The sequence below is a fragment of the Rattus rattus genome, chromosome 5, assembly GCF_011064425.1.
Source record: "Rattus rattus isolate New Zealand chromosome 5, Rrattus_CSIRO_v1, whole genome shotgun sequence".
NCBI lineage: Eukaryota > Metazoa > Chordata > Mammalia > Rodentia > Muridae > Rattus > Rattus rattus.
The window spans coordinates 149,343,088-149,362,649 of record NC_046158.1 but is presented as its reverse complement, the minus strand read 5'-3'; the positions used below and the strand labels follow the sequence as shown (position 1 = coordinate 149,362,649).

General features: G+C 53.0%; 1 protein-coding gene across 1 annotated transcript in view; it reads right to left on the bottom strand.

Annotated features, from left to right (window-relative positions):
- Positions 1-735: 735 nt before the first annotated feature.
- Positions 736-19,562, bottom strand: part of Atp9a (ATPase phospholipid transporting 9A (putative)) — a 105,613-nt gene continuing 86,786 nt past the window's right edge. The window contains exons 18-28 of the mRNA XM_032904735.1: positions 19,061-19,231; positions 16,477-16,575; positions 15,533-15,622; positions 15,278-15,422; positions 14,405-14,469; positions 10,826-10,981; positions 7,583-7,647; positions 6,590-6,698; positions 5,851-5,908; positions 4,104-4,307; positions 736-1,201 (exon numbers count right to left, since the gene is read on the bottom strand). Coding sequence (XP_032760626.1) covers positions 1,065-1,201; positions 4,104-4,307; positions 5,851-5,908; positions 6,590-6,698; positions 7,583-7,647; positions 10,826-10,981; positions 14,405-14,469; positions 15,278-15,422; positions 15,533-15,622; positions 16,477-16,575; positions 19,061-19,231 — 1,299 coding nt within the window. The 3' untranslated portion in view covers positions 736-1,064. The remainder of the gene's footprint in view (positions 1,202-4,103; positions 4,308-5,850; positions 5,909-6,589; positions 6,699-7,582; positions 7,648-10,825; positions 10,982-14,404; positions 14,470-15,277; positions 15,423-15,532; positions 15,623-16,476; positions 16,576-19,060; positions 19,232-19,562) is intronic.

Below are 19,562 nucleotides of genomic sequence, written 5' to 3'. Positions count from 1 at the left end.
GGGTGGGGCTGTCTGAAGGGACTCAGCTTCTCCCTTCTGAGAGGAGGACTTCAGGACAAATCTTCAAATCGAACCCTCTTCCTCCTCCTCCACCTACACAGACAGCGTTGTGTTTTTACTTTTGTGTGTGTCTGTTTGTGTGTGTGTATGCATATGTGTGTATACATGAGCATGCATGAATTTTGTGTATGTGCCTGTGAGTTTTGTATGTGCATGTGTGTATATGTGTGCGTGTGTGTATGTTCGTGCGTCTATGTGTTTGTGTGCATGTTTGTGTTAATGTATGTGTATGCGTTTTTGTGTGTTTTGTTCATGTGTTTTTGTACATGTTTGTGTTTATGTGTGTTCATGTGTGTTCACGTGTGTGTCATTATAGCAGTTTCACTACAAACCCTGACTAGCCTGATACTCACTAAAGAGTGAAGGCTGGCCTCAAACTTGCAGTAATGCCCCTGCCTCAGCCTTCTGAGTACTGAGATTCCAAGCATGCACTGTACCCAACTTCTGAACTTTGTATTTTCTGAAAACACTTTTTCTGTTTTGGAGATAGGGTTTATGGGGCCCTGGATAGCGGACTGGAACTCCCTCTGTTTGAATTGGCCTGAAACTCACAGGTCTGCCTGCCTCTGCCTCCCGAGTGCTGGGATCAGGCAAGGCAGGCGCCTCTTTAAGGGCAAGAGCGACGTGAAGAGTGCATCCGTGGTAAGACTGTTTAAAAATAAAAAGTCTGCAGCCTTCGAGACAGAGACTTTATCACATGACAAGAGGTTCAAACCATAAAGAAGCTTGCACAGTGACCCACACAAACCTCAGACGGGCCACCCAGTCCCACGTCTTCACCCTCAATTCAGCATAGCACCCAAGGTTCTGACAGGTACAGCTCTCAGGCCCCTCCCTCCCATTCTGTCAAGTGTTACAACCCCGCTAGGTGCCCAGTCTCGCCTCAGTAAAGCCTCATGTGCCAGCCGTGACTGCGCCGTCCACCTGAGGTGGCTCATGCGCCTGGAACTTGACCTCCTCCAGGGAGAGCGCAGAGACCGGAGGCCCTGCTGCCGCCTTGCAGCTTATGAAGTGAGCTTGGAGTAGCTGGGGGGGGAGAACCGTCTCCGCAGGTACTTGAGGACGTAGAGGGGGAGACAGCTGACCAAGGTGATGACGGACACCTTCCAGAGGAACGACAGGGTAGCAATGAAGTAGACATCTGTAAGTAAGAAGATGGTCGTGACAGGAGCATTCTGCAAAATGTACACGAGGCCACCAAACAATGCATTCTGTGTCCCCCCTGTCCTATGTTCTCTTCTGCAGAGGGCCTGCCTCTTCCCTCTTCTACCTGCCCCCCACATCTGGTGAAATGTTAACTTTCAACAGCCAGGAGAAGGCCCTTCCGGAAGACATTCCCACAGGTGTTTTTGATTCTAAATGACAATTAGTTTCTTCTGAGCCCCAGAGCACAGAGAGTGACATCCGATGCATGGCTCTGCTCGTCGGTGGCTATACAGGCTCAGTGACACCACAGAAAGTCAGGAGAGGAATCCCCAGGGCTGGGTGGGCAGAGGCCACTTGGTGAGATTGGGCTCACTCGGAGCAGGGCGCTCTGTCCAGTGCTGGACATGGAGAAGTCGGGAGCTTTGGGGAGCTTGGGAGTGGGGGGACCTGTGGACGCCACACAGGGCATTCGGGGACAAGCCCTTCCTAGTCTGAAGCACAGCGTGGAGGGAAGATGTCGCCAGTGAAGCACCTACTATGTGCTGGGCTCAGGACCCACTGCTGTACCTTTTTCATCTTCCTGTTCAGCCTCCAAAGCCACCTGAGGCTCCCCAGGCAGGGACCACACTTCCGCACTCCCTCAGACCCAGACCCTCAGGCACATAGTTAAGTGCTCAGGAAGCCTCTCTGAACAGACACCAGTGTCCACTAGCCTCCCTTTCCAAGGCGATGTTCTGTTTACCTTCACTGGAGGCTTCACAGGATATGGTGGGGTTGGGAGAAGAGCCTGAGGCAAAGGCGGAACTGGGAGAGTCTGAGTATCCCAGTTCTCCTCACGATGCCCCCTTCAGTGCTACCCATTAGCTGTGTCTGCTGATGACACTGAAATTTAATGCAGGGTTTCCCTGCCCTGGTGGTGGCTGTCTCCCATGACCCTCCCAAAGGCCACTGGCCTCCTGCAGGCCTCCCCATTTCCCTGTAACCAACTGGAAAGTCTGAAGGGGTAGAGCTGCCATAGGAGTGGGGGGCAGGGAAGAGGCCTGGGAGCTAAGCTGTGCCCCGATTATCAGACGTGCCCTAGGGGCGTCTGAGCACGTTCAGGTCCTACTCGAACCATCTGGAAGGCAGACTCTCCCGATTGGCCTTCTGGGATGACACCGGCCCCTGGGACTTCACGGCCCAGAGGTTTGAGTCCGCCCTGGCTGAGTGGCAAGGGGGCCCAACAGAGAAAATGTTGGGCTGCTGGAACTGGATCCACTCCAGAATTGTACTGGGGGGAGCTGGCGACGGGTCTGGGAAAGAATGGGACGGAGCCAGCCTGGTGGCTCGCCATGCATGGGTGAGCAGTGGCTGAGCTGACCCAACCTTGAAGTGTCCTAATGCAGGTGTGAGCTCAGTATAGAGCAAGCATGGGCTGGCCCCTCAGGTCGGCATGTCTGCTGCTGTCCCCCCACTGTCCAAACTGCCCCACACTTCCCTTCCCAACTGTCCCTATGCCCATGCTGTCCCTGCTCCCCAACACTCCCCTCTACAACCTCTGTCCTCCCCATCCACTTTACCTGCTGTCCTGTGCTGTGTCTCCTCTTCCCCGTGCCCCTCCATACTGTCTAATCTATGAACTCCTGGGGTACAGTTCACTTGGGGTCCACCTGGGTCCCTCTCACTTCACCCTCGTTCTCTCTCTGCATCTTGGATCCCATCAGGTGCCCACAGGGTGTTCCCATGTGTCCTGCACCCTCTGACCAGAAGGGGCACTTGTCCTGCCACCGTGGCCCAGGGCAGGCACTCCTAGTGTATCAAATGGGCTGACGCCCACTGCTGGGAGCTGGTGTCACAGCTCTTACCCAGCCATGACAGGAGTAGTTCTCATGGAGCCTATGGTGGCCCCTGAAGAGCAAGATCAGGACTACTGAGGCAGAGGAGAGCTGCCTGGGGCATGATCAGTCCAGGTTTCCCGGGTGCTATTGGGCCACACTGCCCTCACGGGCACAGAAGGAATTTCTGATTGAGGTTTCACAGGAACCAAGGGGCTCTTGATGCAAAAAAGTAAAAGGAAGGAATAAAACTTTGAAAAGTCCAGCTTAGCCAGGAGGCTAATGAGGATCCATTGCCTTGGACCCAGGAAACTGCTGTTATTTATCTCTGAAGGCGTTCTAGACCCCGGGGACAGCCACTGGAGAGGCGCAGCAAACACAGCCATCTCTTCGTACCAGGGAAGCAGGGCAGGGCACAGATAGACTCCTTGAGGGCTCTGGTCCTCAGGAAGAAATGAACCTTGTGGGCTGGAGAGATGGCTCAGTGGTTAAGAGCACCGACTGCTCTTCAGAAGTCCTGAGTTCAATTCCCAGCAACCACATGGTGGCTCACAACCATCTGTAATGGGATCTGACGCCCTCTTCTGGTGTGTCTGAAGACAGCCACAGTGTACTTATATAGAATAAATAAGTAAGTCTTTTAAAAAGAGAGAAATGAATCTTGTTTTCATAAGCCTACACATGCTCTCTGTATGTGCCGGGGAGACGGGCAGCAGCAAGCTCTGAGCATACACTTGCTAGATTTTGCTGATGAACAAACCACAAGTCTGTGTGTTGCATTCACATAGTCTGGATGAGCAGTGAGTCAAATCTGAAGGCACGGAGCCCACAGACAGAGCGGCCCACTGTGCTTGATGAGTTCATCAGAGACCCCCCTTCCTAAGCCAGCCGGCTCTGTGGAGTTCAAAAGCAGGCATTTCCCAGATGTGGCAGCGCACGGCTTCAATCCAAGCATTAGGGAGACAGAGGCGGGGGGCTCTCTATGAGCTTGAGGCCAGCCTGGTCTACACAGTGAGATCATCTCACATAAAACAAGAGAGGACACGTCTGTCCTGAGGCTAAGGTTCGGTCGGGGGGTCTTACCGATGAACTCGTGGAGGAACACCAGGGAGGCGATGTAGCAGGCCAGGCTGAGCAGCTCGGCCACTGTCATGAGCCAGTGCCACGTCTGGATAGTGAGCGCCACCATCAGTAGCTCGGTGAGGATGAGTGACGTGAAAGAGATAGCCACGATGTGTACAAACTCCGACTCGAACAGCAGCAGCGCCCCGTACATGATGGTGCTCCCTGCAAACACCACAAGCAGCGATGTGGGGGGGAGGGGTGGACCTGCTACAGGTCTGACACCCAGGGAGCTTCCTAGTCCGAGGCGAGGGTGGGAGGGGCAGGACCTAGGGACAGAACTGCACTGTCACCTGGACAAGGGACTCAAACAGTAAAAGGAACTGCCAAGGAAATTAAACACCAAGCTTCCTAAGGGGCTGTCTTTATGTTCATGGTCTGTTTGCTTCTGAGGTGGGTTTCATGTAGCAGAAGCTAGCCCTGACTTTCTGATCCCCCTGCCTCCACCTCCCTCGTGCTGAGATGTCAGGAGTGCACCACACCTGGCTCACGTCAAGCTGGGGATTAGATCCAGGACTCTCTTTGTGCTAGACAAGTGCACTGCAAGAAAGCTGCATCCCAGTCTGTGACCGCCTTTACAAACACGGTGAGGATGCGGAAGGTGAGGATGCAGGAGGTGAGGATGCAGGGGGTGAGGATGCAGGGGGTGAGGATGCAGGGGGTGAGGATGCAGGGGGTGAGGATGCAGGAGGTGAGGATGCAGGGGGTGAGGATGCGGGAGGTGAGGATGCGGGAGGTGAGGATGCGGGAGGTGAGGATGCGGGAGGTGAGGATGCAGGGGATGAGGATGCAGGAGGTGAGGATGCAGGAGGTGAGGATGCAGGAGGTGAGGATGCAGGAGGTGAGGATGTAGGGGGTAGAAGGGAGGACCGCTTACTGTCTTTTGATTGATATATGCCTTACGCTCTGACACAGCTTTAAACATCAAAGAAATGTCTCCCTGACAGCTTCATCCCCTTCAAACTCCTGAGCCCTAAACATTTTGACTATGTCACCCATATGGATCAAAACAGGAAGGACCCAAGCCAGCAGTCATGTTCACTAGTAAGTTACTGTGCTCTAACACACACACACACACACACACACACACACACACACACACACACACACACACAAAACCAGAATTCTGAGAGGAGAGGGGAGAAAATGAACACAAATGGACAACTTAGATATTCGTATATAAAAAAATCACCATAAGCAAGTCCTTCTTGGATTTTTGTCTGTTTTAGTTTTGTAGAGAGAGTGTGTGTGTGTGTGTGTGTGTGTGTGTGTGTGTGTGTGTGTGTATAGATGTGTGCAGCATGGTAGATGTGTGGGGGTCAGAGAATAATTTGGGGAGTCACGTGGGTTGCAGGGATGGAACTCAGGTTTGTCAGCTTGGCTGCAAGCCCCTTTACTAACTGAAACTTCTCGCCAGTCCATAAGCGAGCACTTTGTTAGTGGACCTAGGCATGTCCATTTATCTTATATTCCATGTGCTTACCCGGAGGTTAGGACTCAAAACCTGTTGTGTTTGAACATTTTTGGTTAGGGGGAACTGTTCAGGCTTCTCTCTGGCTTTACCAAGCCAAAGTGTGCTGTGCTGCGGACCCCTGCTGTGCTGCGTGCCCTGCTCTATCTTAGGTCTGCTTCTCTCTCCATAACCGCCCCCTCCTTTCAAAGTCAAGGTTAAACAAAGGACAAGTTAGTTCTCCCACTCTGACCTCACCTTGATAGATGCTGATTAACACCCAAATTAAGAACGTCTTGTAGGACAGTGGCCGCCCCTAGATGAGAAACAGGAAGAGCACAGGTTAAGGCGGAGGCTGGGGCTCTACCACCCACTACCAGCTTTTATCACAAATACCCCTAAAGCCCCCATGTCTCCCCACCCCACCCCGGCGGTGTGAAATAACCATGCCACCTTTCAAAGAGAACCCAGAGTCGGTATACACCTGTCCTGCCAGCTATGCTAAGGACACGAAAGCAGGAAGGTTGTGGGTTCAAGACCAGTCTGGGCAAGTTATCAAGATCACTAGGAAAGAAAGCTGGGGTGGGGCCTTCTTCAATCCCAGCTCTCAGGAGACAGAGGAAGGTGGATCTCTGTGAGTTCCAGGCCGGCTGTGAAAGCAGCGTGGCATTAGGTCACTTGCCTAGCCTTCTCGAAGCCCTGGGCTTGTACAGAACAAAACCAAAACAGCCGGAGGGAAACCCCGCACTGCAGACAGGAAGCCCCTGCCTCTCCAGGAGCACGGCTGGCGGCTACAGAGCGGGTCTGGTGACTTCAGAAGCACAGATGCTGGCAGTTCACACCGGCCAACCCCGCAGAACCCTACACCTTCCACCCCAAAGAAAGGCCGCCCCTATGCCTCTGCCCGTCAGACAGGAGGAGCAAAGTGAAGGAAGAGGAAGAAGGGAAGGCGGTGGGAAGAGGTGAGGGAAGAGGTGGAGTGGGGAGCCTGGGGAACCTTGAGGAGGTCCTTGTAGAGCTCAGGATACAACATGGCAACTTCCGACTTCACGTCTTTGTCCAAGACCAGGGAAAACACGGGAAACATGGTGTAGATGGTAGAATACCTGGAGGGGTGGTCACCACAAGACACTGCTCACCACCCCACCCATGTGGAGGGCACCGCCTCCCTCCTGCCCGCCCGTCTACTCCAGCCTGTCTACCATGCCCAGCTCTTAGCACTGGAGACTCCAGGTATAAGATAGAGGTCGGAGGTCACGTGTTCTAGTCTCTGTCACTAAACAAGAGAACTGGGCGTGTTACACACAGTGCCAAGGAGAGTGGCAGGATGGGGGGAGAGGGAATAAGGTGTGTGTGTGGTGTGTGTGTGGCGTGTGGTGTGTTTATTCGATGTATGTATGCATGTGTGTGTATGTATGTGTGTAGTATGTATATGCAATGTGTGTGCATGTGTATGTATGTATGTGGTGTGTGTATATGTGGTGTGTGATGTATATATGTGATATATGTATGCATGTATGTATATGTGTGGTGTGGTGTGTATATGTGATGTGTGTATACGTGTATGTGGTGTATGTGGTGTATATATGATATGTGTGTATATGTGGTATGTATATGTGATGTATGTGTGTGTGATGTGGTGGATGTGGTGTGTGTCTGTGTATTGTGGTATGTGTATGTGGTATGTATGTATGTAGTGTATGTGATGTGTATATGTATGTGCGGTATGTGTATATGTGTATATGTAAGCGGTGTGTGTGCACATGTGTGTGGTATGTATATGTATATGTGAGGTGTGTGTGAGCATATGTTTGTGGTGTGTATGTGTGTGTGTACAACTATGTGCCCCCATTTGGTGAAGGTGCAGAAGTATTAATTCAAGGGGCCTCAAAACCAGAAGCCAACGTACCACGGAGACTTCCCACGTCTCTCCCTGAGGGATGTTTTCGGGACGACAGAGAAAGTGAACTGCCTGCCAGCAGTGACTTACCCGATGATCAGGAAGCCTTGGTAGAGAGGAACGGATGCAAAGTAGAACACGGAAGAGAAGACGGCCTGCGTGAAGGAGGGAGCGGTGTCACTGAGAGTCATGGGGGGTGGTTAGTGGGTGTCACTGAGAGTCACCAGGGGAGCGGATGTCACCAGGAGTCATGGCACTGGCCTCACCCACGTACTATCGTGTGCCTGTTACAGGGGTCCCTGCGGCCCTCACAACACCCTAGGCGGTCTGGACTATTCAATCATCCCCATGAGAGGCCCAGAGAGGGTCAGGGGCTGGCCCGAGAGCACACAGCTCAACTGTGAGAGGCCAGAGGCAGAAGCGAGCACCCACAGCCAGACTCGGCCTCTTCTGTGAACGTGGTGTCCTGTGTGCTGGGGTTGGGAAGGCCACACCCAGGTCCTGAAGTCACAGCAGGCCCTTTGGGAGTCAAGCCAGGTCCTACCTGAGGAGCCTACGTTCCCAACAGCTCAGAATTACAGCTTGCGAGGCGTGTGCCCAACAGGACACTGAAGCCAAGCTGGGGACACAGCTACCCATGTTTCCACAGTGGCCATCTTAGAGGTCAGGGTGGAGGACACTACAGTTTGGAATTTGGAAGAAATTGTATTTGAATTTATTTTTGCAAGGCTCGGGATCAGACTGAGGACCTTGTACCTACTGGGTGAGCATGAGACACCATCACCGAGCTGTGCCCTCAGGCCACACGTAAGAAAAAATGTTTTATCAAAGCGTGTGACTGACTAGTGTTTCAAATGAGAAAAGGCAGTAAGGACTTTTAGCAGCTCTCACTGAGTGTGTGCTTCTAACTTTGGCAAACAGTGCGTGCTGGGAAGACCTGCTGGGGAGGCCCAGTGCTTGCTGATGCCTCCTCGATCCTAACATCTACACATTAACAGAGGGCTGTGGTTTCCAGGTCCTACCCCATAGGGCAGCAGGTCTCAACCTGGAGGTCACGACCCCTTCAGAGGGCCCCATATCAATCTTTGCATTGTGATTCCTAACAGTAACAAAATTACGGTTATGAAGTAGCAACAAAGTAACGTTATGATCGGAGGTCACTGCAATACAAGGAGCTCTACTGAAGGGTTGGGAGAGTTGAGAGCCACTGCCCCAGTACAAGCCCAAGGAATGCTGGGAGTGCTGAGTGAAGGCTATTTATAAAGATTTAGCCGGGCCACGTAGGGTGGTGCACGCTGTGATCCCTGCATTTCTGAAGCAGAGGCAGGGAGATGGAGGGGTCAAGGACAATCTCTGCTATATAGTTTGAGGCCAGCCCAGGATGTATAAGACTCAGGATCAAAAACCAAACCAAGGGGTTGGGGATTTAGCTCAGTGGTAGAGCGCTTGCCTAGCAAACACAAGGCCCTGGGTTCAGTCCCCAGCTCCGAAAAAAATAGAAAAAGGAAAAAAAAAAACCAAACCAAACCAAACAGAAACAAAAACCAAACATAAGACCCTTAGCACCAAGAGAAGCTTTGCGGCAGGCGGAAGTGCCTCTCCCCGCACTGAGGAAAGTCCGCTTGCTGTAGTACTGCTGAGCACCACAGCCCCTGGCAGCCTGGCTCCTCAGACACACTTTTACAACCTCATCGTGGGGGAAGTCACCTTCCAGCGGCTTCTCATCCGGCTGCACTGCACGGACGTGCGGACCCGGAGGTTATTCTGAACATTGGCCTCAGAGCCCCTTCCCATACACCAGTCATAGAGCCTACACGTAGACAAGGGTGCTCACAGGAAATAAATACACTCGGTCTTGTTCATCAGAGATCATCGTGGCAAGGTGCAATGTCACGGCCAGGGGCTAAAGCTCCTCACAAGCACAGGGAAGAGGGCCAGCCTCGCTTCAGAACCTTCCAGAACCTTTGGGTGGATGCCAACGGGAATGCCTAGGTACTGCAGATGCTGGCCCAGCTGTCTGCTTTTGTGTATGTGCTCAAGGACATGATCATTAATCTCCCAGTGATTAAAACCACAGCCCGGCCTAGGCCCGTTGGTGAATTAGCATAACTGTCTGATGATGAATTAGCATAAATTACGAGGACAGATGCAGCCTGGAGATCCGCAGCAGCTGTGTGGCTTTAGAACGTCTCCCCCTTTCTGCACTAGGCCAGAGGGGAGCATGTGAGGCAGGACAGGCACCTCTCGCATGGTGAGCCACCTTCCACGTACGGCCACACACCTTTCCTACAAACTACATTTATGTGTGCGTGCAAGCATGCGTGCAAGCATGCATGCGTGCCTCTATTTAGTGTGTACGCACACACCTACGTGCCTGTGAGCTCTCTACAGAACTGGGATGGAGGTCAAAGGGCAACCACGGGAGTCAGTGCTCTCCTCCTACCTTGTGGTCTGGGACTGAGCTCATGTCATCGGGCTCGGCAGCCTGACCCACTCCGCTATCTCCCCCAGGCTGCCTAATGTTCGGGAAATGCCCTGCTTGGGTTTTACCGATGATGGTGAAGGTGCCTTCAGCTTCAACTCTTGTTTTCTGAGTATCAAGTTCAAGGAGGCAAGGCTGATCCTACCACTTCACTTCACTGGGGGTGGGGGTAGGGTGTCAGCTCCTGTAGAGGGGCTGGGGTAGGAAACCCTTTTCCTTCGAGGTTTGAGTCTGAAAGGCAGGCTGTGTTGCAACCTCCCTAGGATGAACGGATCTCACGCTGATTCAACCTCAGTCTTCCCACCTGTAAAATGGGCTCGGCTAGTGTGAAGCCGACGAGAGATCCCGACTACACTTTGCCAATAGCCAAGGGTATAGGATGCACGAGAAACCAGGGGTGGTGGCATGTGACTGTAGGCTGAGGCAGGAGGAGCACATACTTGCTCACATGCTAGCCTGGGTTACTCGGCAAGACCCTGTCTCAAACGCATTTATTCTTCTGATGTGGCTGCCACCCCTCAGTCCTTGCCTGTGTACATGGAAAACAGGAGCCAGAGCACTCATTTGACCGTAACCCCGCCTCTCCCTCTGGGGAAGCAGTGGTGAGGTGGGGGAGCCCGACTAAATGCTGTCGGCTGGAGATTTAGACTGGCCAGGTGGGGCCTGCACTAAAACCCACTGTCCAACTGCTGGGCTTTCCATGACAATGACTGTCACAAGCACCTGGGCACAGGGCTAACTGCCGCCCACCTGGGCAGTGCACCCGTGTGCACCCGTGGAGAGGTGACTCTGGGAGGAACCCGGCGTGCACCCGTGGGGAGGCGACTCTGGGCGGTACCCCGGTGGCGCACCTGCATGGTACTGATGCAGAGGCTCCTGTGGATGACGAACTGGCTGAGAGCCGCCGAGCGCTTGTAGCTGTTCCGGCCGTGCACCATGAGTAGCCGGCCGAGATGCTTGAACTGGGTGATGGAGAAGTCCGCGGCCAGCGAAGCCTGCTTTCCTTCCTGCAATCCGCACACAGGGGTCAGGGCGCATTTCTCTTTTTAATTGAAACAACAGGACATGACAAGGAGACCTTTGAAGGCACGCAATGAGGAGACTCTCTGGTTTCAGGCTGCACACAGTTGGTGGTCCAAGCCAAATTTGATTTAAAAAGAGGAATTTACTTAAATAGGAAACATACTAAATCACGGATAGCTGTAATTTGGAGGTCAGATGAATCTGGTATTAAGTTCGCCCTCCCACCCCTCAGTGTCTAAAGAGAAGAAGCAAAAAAAAAAAAAAAAAGCATCCAATAGGTGCTTTGTAACATTTGGGGCCCTGAAGGGTAAAACGCAGGAAAAGCCTGATGCTAGTCACAGTGGCAGAACATTCTGGAATGATTCTGCACGCTCGTGCACGTGGAGACAGCTCACAGTGCACTCACACAGTGGCGTTCAGGTTTTTAAAGGACAGGCGTTAGACACAGGTATGGATAGAAGGGATGTCGGTGCCTAACCACGAGACCGGAAGATACAAAGCCCCCACCCCACCCGTAACACTCTTGCCACACGGGCCACTCAGAGCGAGCTGACCCAAGGGTCTGACGTTCTGAATACCTCAGAAACATCAACGGAGGGCCGGCAAGATGGCTCAGCAGTCAAGAGCGCTTGCCGCCGAGCCTGATGATCAGAGCTTGAGCCCCAGGACGCACATGAGGGAAGGAGAGAACCGAGTCTCACGAATCGTCCTCTGACCTCCTTGCACGCTGGGCCATGCACACGCATACGCATGTACTCACATCCAAATAAATAAGTAAACGTAGTCTGTATCAATGGCATAAATATCAAACACTCCTCGAAAAGAGATCAGAGAAGTGTTTTACATTAAAGAAGATTAAAGAGACACGAGCGCACGCTAATACGGGGAATTCGGGGGCCTTGATTATTTCCTGGAGCTTCTTTTGTTCTTTAAGCTACAAAGACATTTTAGGGACAATTGGGCAAAATGCCCATGAATCATTAGGTCAGCGTTACATCTGAGGCCTGGGGGTGGGGTGGGTAGGAGGGTAGAGCACAGCTGCCATGCTGATGCAGGGGGATGTTACTTCTTAAGGTCCCTGCTTAGTATTTAATGTGGAACGTGTGCAATCTACTTTCAAAGGGTCCAGAGGAAGAGAAAGTGGTCGTCAGGGCAGCAGAAAGGAAGGGAAGGGCGATGGAGCTCACTGCCAGACTGCAAATTTCTCCAACAAAAGACATTTAAAAATATGTACAATTAGAGTATATGTGTGTGTGTTTGTGTGCGTGTATGTATGTGCATGCATGGATGTGTGTGCATGTGTATGTGTGAACAGCTGTGTGTGTGCATGAATGAGTGTGTGCATGCATATGTGTGCATGTATGTGCGCACGTGTATGTACTTTGAGTGTACAGCTATGCATGCCCATGCATATGCATGCTGTACGTGTTCTCAGGCATGCATGTGTACGTGTGCATGTATGAGCAGTCGAGTATGTGTACTTGAGTGTACAGCTATGCATGCCCATGAAGATACATGCTCCCTCCAGAGCAGGACACCGAGCATCTCCCTCTCCCTCTCCCTCTCCGTGCACTGACACAGGGCCTCAGTGAACCAGAGCTCTCGGGACCCACCAGTCTCCATCCCCCAGTGTTAAGATACAGGTGCACCCAAACTTGCTCCATGTTTTATGTGGGTGCAGGGGATGTGACTCCAGGTCCCCGTGCTTGCAGCACAAGCTCTCTCACCATGGAGCCACACCCCCAGGTCAAGGAGGCGCTTTTTCAAAACAGAAAGCCACAGCACTGAGTTTCGCTGGACTGGGAACAAAGACTTTAGGCCGGGCCCCAGCTCGGATCCCCAGCATCCAGGGTGAGTTCCGGTGCGGTAAGCAGCGTAAGCAGCGTGCTGTGCTGCCGAGGACGGTTCCCATGAGCCCCGAGGTGGTGACTTAAAAGCACAGGCAATACGAGATTTCAAAACACAGTGATAAACTGGAGTGGGGGTTAGAAGCGGGAGCTGTCCCGTCTGCTGGAGGAAGGAATCCGAGGTAACAGATGAAGCGAGCTGAGTGATGGAGTGGGCGGTGTTTTTAATTTAGAAGTATACAGGAAAATGATATACACACATGGGTAAAGTCTGTGTAGACAGTACCCATGACAAACTCCCAGCACCAGCACTGCACAGAAAGGACTTCTGGAAGACTACCCAGTGCTGCTAGTTTGGTGCAGCTAAGAGGCAGTGGGGTGAGCCCAACTTATTTATTTCCACTGTGCTAAGTACTCGCTGCTTTTAACCATGAGGCCCAAAGGAATCACGGCGTAGCTTTTAACGGAAGGGAAAACGTTTGATTTGTATATAGCAACCAATAAAAGGATTCTCCGAAGCACAGGTGTCTTTAGAAATCTGTTTTATCTTTAATTCTTCGTGTGTGTGCATAGGGGCTGGGTGTGCGCGATGTGTGCGAGACCACGTGCGCCCTGAGGACAGAAGAGGGCTCCGCATTCGCTGGAGCTGGGGTTACAGGCAGCCATGGGTGTGAGCGGCTAGGTGTGGGTGCTGGGAACCGTAATAATGCAGCAGCAGCAGCAGCACACTCCTTTTGGTTTTCTGAGATAAAGTCTCGCTCTGTGAGCTGCGGTTGGCTGGGACTGGCCGCAACTTTCTGGCCTCTATGCTATGAGCACTGGAATTAGAGATGTGAGCCACCACAGCGGGCTCAATTGTGCTTTTTTTTTTTTTTTTTTTTTTTTTTTTTTTTTGGAGCTGGGGACCGAACCCAGAGCCTTGCGCTTACTAGCAAGCACTCTACCACTGAGCTAAATCCCCAACCCCTCAACTGTGCTTCTTAAACCTACACTTAAGAAATCTATACAGGGCTGGAGAGACGGCTCAGTGGTTAAGAGCACTGACTGCTCTTCCAGAGGTCCTGAGTTCAAATCCCAGCAACCACATGGTGGCTCACAACCATCTGTAATGAGATCTGATGCCCTCTTCTGGTGTGTCTAAAGACAGCTACAGTGTATTTATAATAAATAATTAAATGAAATCTGTACAGATTCTGGATATAACGTCTCCCCCAGGAGTGTGGTGGGACAAGCCTCAGAGAAGCAGGAGGAGTTCATGGTCGCCCTCAGAGCAGCCCACGGTACATAAGACACTGATTCACATAAAAGAATGAAGTAGGGGATTTAGCTCAGTGGTAGAGCGCTTGCCTAGCAAGCGTAAGGCCCTGGGTTAGGACCTCAGCTCCCGGAAAAAAAAAAAAAAATACAAAATAACAAAATAGTAGATAGTCACACAAAATTTATACACAAAAATTATTGTGCTACTGCCCAATAAAATCATTTAAAAGAATAAATAAAAGAATGAAAGAAAACTGACTAGGACCTCTCGCGAGGGAGGCAGAGTGGACGCCCCACACTCACCTTGCCCTCCACGCCCACGCCGCAGTCTGATTCCTGGATCATGCTGACGTCATTGCCTCCATCCCCTGTACAGCACACAGAACAGAGGAGAGGTAGGAATGTGGAGACGTGAGAGAGACGGCTCACACACGGCGTTCTCAGAGTTACGGTCCATGTCCTCCTGTCCTTCACAGAGTGTGGCCTCTGCCCCGCACAATGTATCCAGCCATCCTCAAAAGTGTGTGTGTGTGTGTGTGTGTGTGTGTGTGTGTGTGTGTGTGTCAGAGACTGGGTTGCCAGGCTCAAGCAGTGGCAGCCGCCAGCATCTACAACCACGCAGGCCTCCTCTCAAGAGGAGTGTGCATAGCTACTGCCAGTGGTAAGTGGTCCACAGGTGTCCCCAGTCACACATGGGTGAGAAGGCTGCCACCATCTTCCCCATCCTGCTGAGGTGCAAATGAAGGCCCAAGAGGGTAAAGGAAGCCACTGAAGGGATAACCTGTCAGTGACCATCAGGTTGAGAGAGAGTTGAACCCGGATCTGAACTTCAGCATGGGGTCTACACCTCTCTGGAATGCCACGGCCATCTGCCACATGCAAAGACCCTTCCCTTTAGGCACATTCGTCTCCTTTCTTTCAAGGGACAGACTAACAGGAGCCACAGAGGGGACGCTAGCATCTGCAACCTAAGCCAAGTCTGAACTCACAGCAGCAGGACTCAGGCGTCTTGTGAAAGGTAAGCTCAGAGCATCTTCAGGACAGGATGTCACAGGACTGGGCCAGCAGGGCAGGGCCTCAGGCGACTGACTGCCACCACCCAAGCAAGCCTGACCACTGCCCGGGCAGGCTCCTCCTCCTTCCTAGGGGCGCCTCCTACCACCCAGGCGAGCTTACCTACTGCACAGGTGAGCTTTCCGGTGCGTTCCTGGAGCAGCCGAACGATTTGGGCCTTCTGGGTGGGGGCGCAGCGGCAGCACACCACGGCCGGGCACTGGCAGGCCAGCTCCATGAACTCATACTCATAGTACTTGAGGCAAACCTGGGCAAGAGGTGAGGGCGCGAGCAGGGGTTGGGGGTCAGCCAGTGCTGCCACCTGCCTGCAGCCAACAGCAAGAAGAGGTACCCCACTCATCAGTGCCCAGCGCTGACCTCCAGAGAGTCTCCAGAGATGACCAGGGCACAGTCGTGCTTCCTGCGGAAGGCATTCAGCTCCAGGTGTGCCTCCCCGCGGTTGGTCACCTGAAAGGGGACAGAGGTGGAGAAGGTTCAGCTCCCTGGAAATGGCCGGACAAGATGAACACTGGCCTCTTAGAGCTGGTGTTGGGGCAACGTCCTTCTGTCCCGTCACCAGCTAAAGGATGCTGTGGGCCCGGGAGCCTATTGTATGATCTAATCCTTTGCCCCTTTCCAAGGACTAAAACCTTCACACAGTCTGATGGGACAGGGGTACTGTGAGGACACCCTGAATTTACTCTCAATCTGGCACCTCGGGGAGACTGAAGCCAGGACATGTTGATCCTGTCAGGAGTTGTTCAACCACAGCAGCCCTGGGGCCCAGGCACCTGTATCACTTTTTTTTTTTTAAACCATTTAGTTATTATATATAAGTACACTGTAGCTGTCTTCAGACACACCAGAAGAGGGCATCAGATCCCATTACAGATGGTTGTGAGCCACCGTGTGGTTGCTGGGAACTGAACTCAGGACCTCTGGAAGAGCAGTCAGTGCTCTTAGCCGCTGAGCCCCCTCTCCAGCCCCTATATCGATTTTTACCACAGATGCTGCTATAGGCTTTGGCCGGCGTGCTTGGCTACTGGCAATACCAAAAGCAGGTCTGGGACCTAACTTTCTTCTGCTCCCCGAGGCAGAGCACAACCACTGAACAGGGTGGGAGCACGGCAGAGTTCAAAGCTGCGTGGGGGAATTCCACAGCGCTAGCTGAAGGAATGGAGCTTGCCTGGGTCCCCCAGCCCTGGTGACCTACACAACCATCCGAGGGCCCCAGTGGCTGTCCCTGCTCCCTCTAGAGGCTCACTCCAGGTTACAGGACAAACACAAACGTCACCCCGCAGGGCCCCAGCACAATGCTTTACCAGTCGGAAAACATGGATGTCTTGGTTTCTGGTCACCAGATGTGCGTTCTTGGCTGTGCACGTGGCTGTCTCCAGCTTGTCCCCTGTTAGCATCCAAACCTGAGATCACAGCAGGCAAAACGAGGGTTGGGGCTCTGAAGCTGGCCTGTCCCTTGGGGCAGTGAGGCTCCCAAGACCACCAAACCTCCTGGGATGCAGAGTCCCTGTGATCCCCAGGGACAGCCCACCACAGGGCTGGGGGATACGGGTAGTGGAGCAAAGGCTGACTGACGGAGAAAGAGCCAGTTGGAATGGAGTGGGGGGGGGCACAACTATCATCCTAGCACTCAGGAAGCTGAGGCAGGAGGATTGCTATGAATTTAGGGCTAGCCTAGGCTACATATCAAGAACACCCACTCCCTCAAAAACAAAACCAAACAAAATAAAAGTAAACTATTGGCAGTAGACACACTGGTAAAATGTCTGTAAACCCAGCAGTCAGGACAGAGGCAGGAGGGTTGTGAGTTCAAGACCAACCTGGGCTGCATCTCGAGAGACTACCTCAAAGAGCAAAACAACTAAAGTGACCTGCTGCACAGAGGCTGGGTTGGTGCCAGGAAGAGCATGAGCAGTGAGGGATGACCAGAGGGATTACGTTCTGGAAGAACGGACTATCTGTGCCCCCACAGAGCCTGTCTGTCATGGGAAGACAGGAGGGATCCAGAGGGAGGCTCATGGTCTTAGGTCCCTACCTACCTCCCTCTGGTCCCGACTGATCCTGCTGGCCACTTCCTTACAAAAAGCTTGCAAGCTGGTGCATAGGTGCTGATCCACAGGGAGGGAGACAGACAGACAGACAGACACGCATGTACACACGCACGGTGTGAGGCCGGCCCACTACCCAGTGTCTGCTTGCTACTGTGGGACCACCATCTCCTCGCCCATCCCTGTTCTTTTGAAGATTTATTTTTATTTATGTGTATGAGTGTTTTGCATGTGTGTAGGCCTTTGAACTATGAGTGCCTGGTGCCCTCAGAAGCCAGAAGAGGGCACAGAGTCCCCTGGGATTGAAGTTAAACTGCTATGTGGTTGTTAGGAACTGAACCGGGGTCCTCTGTAGGAGCGGTCAGTGACGTCTGGGACCCCCAAATGACAGTGACCCTATAAGATTACAATGGAGCTGAGACCCTCCTGTCGCCGAGTGGCACAGGAGCCAGTGTGATGTCAGGACCCAGCACACTCTAACGGGCACTTGTGCTACAGTGGGCACATTTACTGCCATCTGTCACGTGCGGCGCTTACTAATTGACTGTGTAAGAACACAGCTTAAGTGCCATGCTATGGTCCTGTTAGAGCACCTAAACTTTACAGAGAGTTTCCTCTGTGGTCAGAGGTAGTAGCTTCATCCATCTATGCTGTGTCTACTGACAGGCTGGCGCGAGGCAGCGAGGCAGGTAAGAGCGTCTGCTGTGTCGGCACCACAGAGGAAGCTGTGTGCAGCCCTGCATGCCTAGAACCACAGTGCTGGGGTCAGGGGAGTGGCAGAGACAGGAGGGTCCCTGGGCTTGCTGGCGGGCAGTCTGCCTCCAGGGTCAGTGAGAGACCCTGTCTCAAGAGAGTAAGGTGGAAACTGACTGAGGAAAAATGCCTCAGTCCTCCCCCTCTGAGTCTACATACTCATGGGTATATGCACCACACACACACACACACACACACACACACATACACACACAATCACACACAGACACACACACCACACTCACACATGCACATATACACACACAACACACATACATGCACACGTGCATGCAGACACACATGCCACACTCATATGCACATATTACACCACACACACACACACACACACACACACACAGGCTGGAGCTGGGGCTCACTGGGTTGAGTGCTTGCCTAGTGAGGTCCATCCCCAGGACCACATAAAAAACAGACACACAGGTACAATCCCAGCACTTAGGAGAAGCAGGGAGGGTCAGGAGTTTGAGGTCAGCCTGGGCTACAAAGGTCCTCTGAGCAATGACCTGGACCTTCAGAATCAAGTGCACTCTCAGGCACTCCCTCAAGGGCTCACAGGTCCTCAGACGCCCTCTACTGGCCCTGTGGAATAGTTGTCTGGATTGTTTCCACCCTTAGCAGCTTAATACAGAAGTTTCTCTGCTCTTGCGGGCTGGGCGTCCCTTTCACACTGGACCAGAGCAAGACCTGCCACTAGCCGGTCATTCAGTTGAATCACACTGTGCAGTGGAGACAAGGCTGCTCGAGGGACTAGGAGACAGGTGCCCCTGACCTTCAGGGAGAGGTCTTGTGGGGAGGCAGCCAGGGAAAGCATGACCATGTAAGGCATTCCCCCAAGCCAGGCCATCAGCGGTGGGGCGCTCTGGTTTCCCCTCCCGCCTTCCACCTCTTCTTCCATTTCTTTGACTTATCCCAGGCTGGCCCTGAACTTGAGATCCTACCACTGACTCCCACGGGCTGAGGTACCAGGCGTGCGGTACCAATGACCGGCCTTCGGCCCTCAAAGTCTCGCAGAGTGTTGCGCTGCTGCGGGGTCACTGCCTGCCGAGCTCTGTGTTACGGGCAGCCCTACCTTGATGCCGGCATTGCGCAGCGTCTCCAGCGTGGGCCTGACGTCGGCCTGCAGCTGGTCCTCCACGCCTGTCAGGCACAGCAGCTCCATCTCCATCTCCAGGCTCTCGATCACCGTGGCCACCTTCAGAGAGCGGTCATGTACGCTCAGCTTGGCCTGGACGTAGCGCGCCTGGGGAATGGAGAGGGGGAGGCTACAGCACGCCGGGCAGCGCCACCCTGGGGTCACCTGGGCCTCTAAAAGGTGATCACCAGCCTCCTGAAGATGATAGACCTCCCCAACCTGACCTGCTCACTCCCTTTATCTGTGAAGCCAAAGGGAAGCCCAGCCTCCCTTCACGGGGCAGAGTGAGCAGTCGCAGCACGTACGCATGGAAGACACCCGATATCCGATGTGTTCCAAACACACTTGAGGGACAGGGACAAGCCAACTGCTGGGGATGGGCAAAAGAACCTAGAAACCTATCCATAAAGTGCCCACGCCCTGGCACTCATGAGTGTCA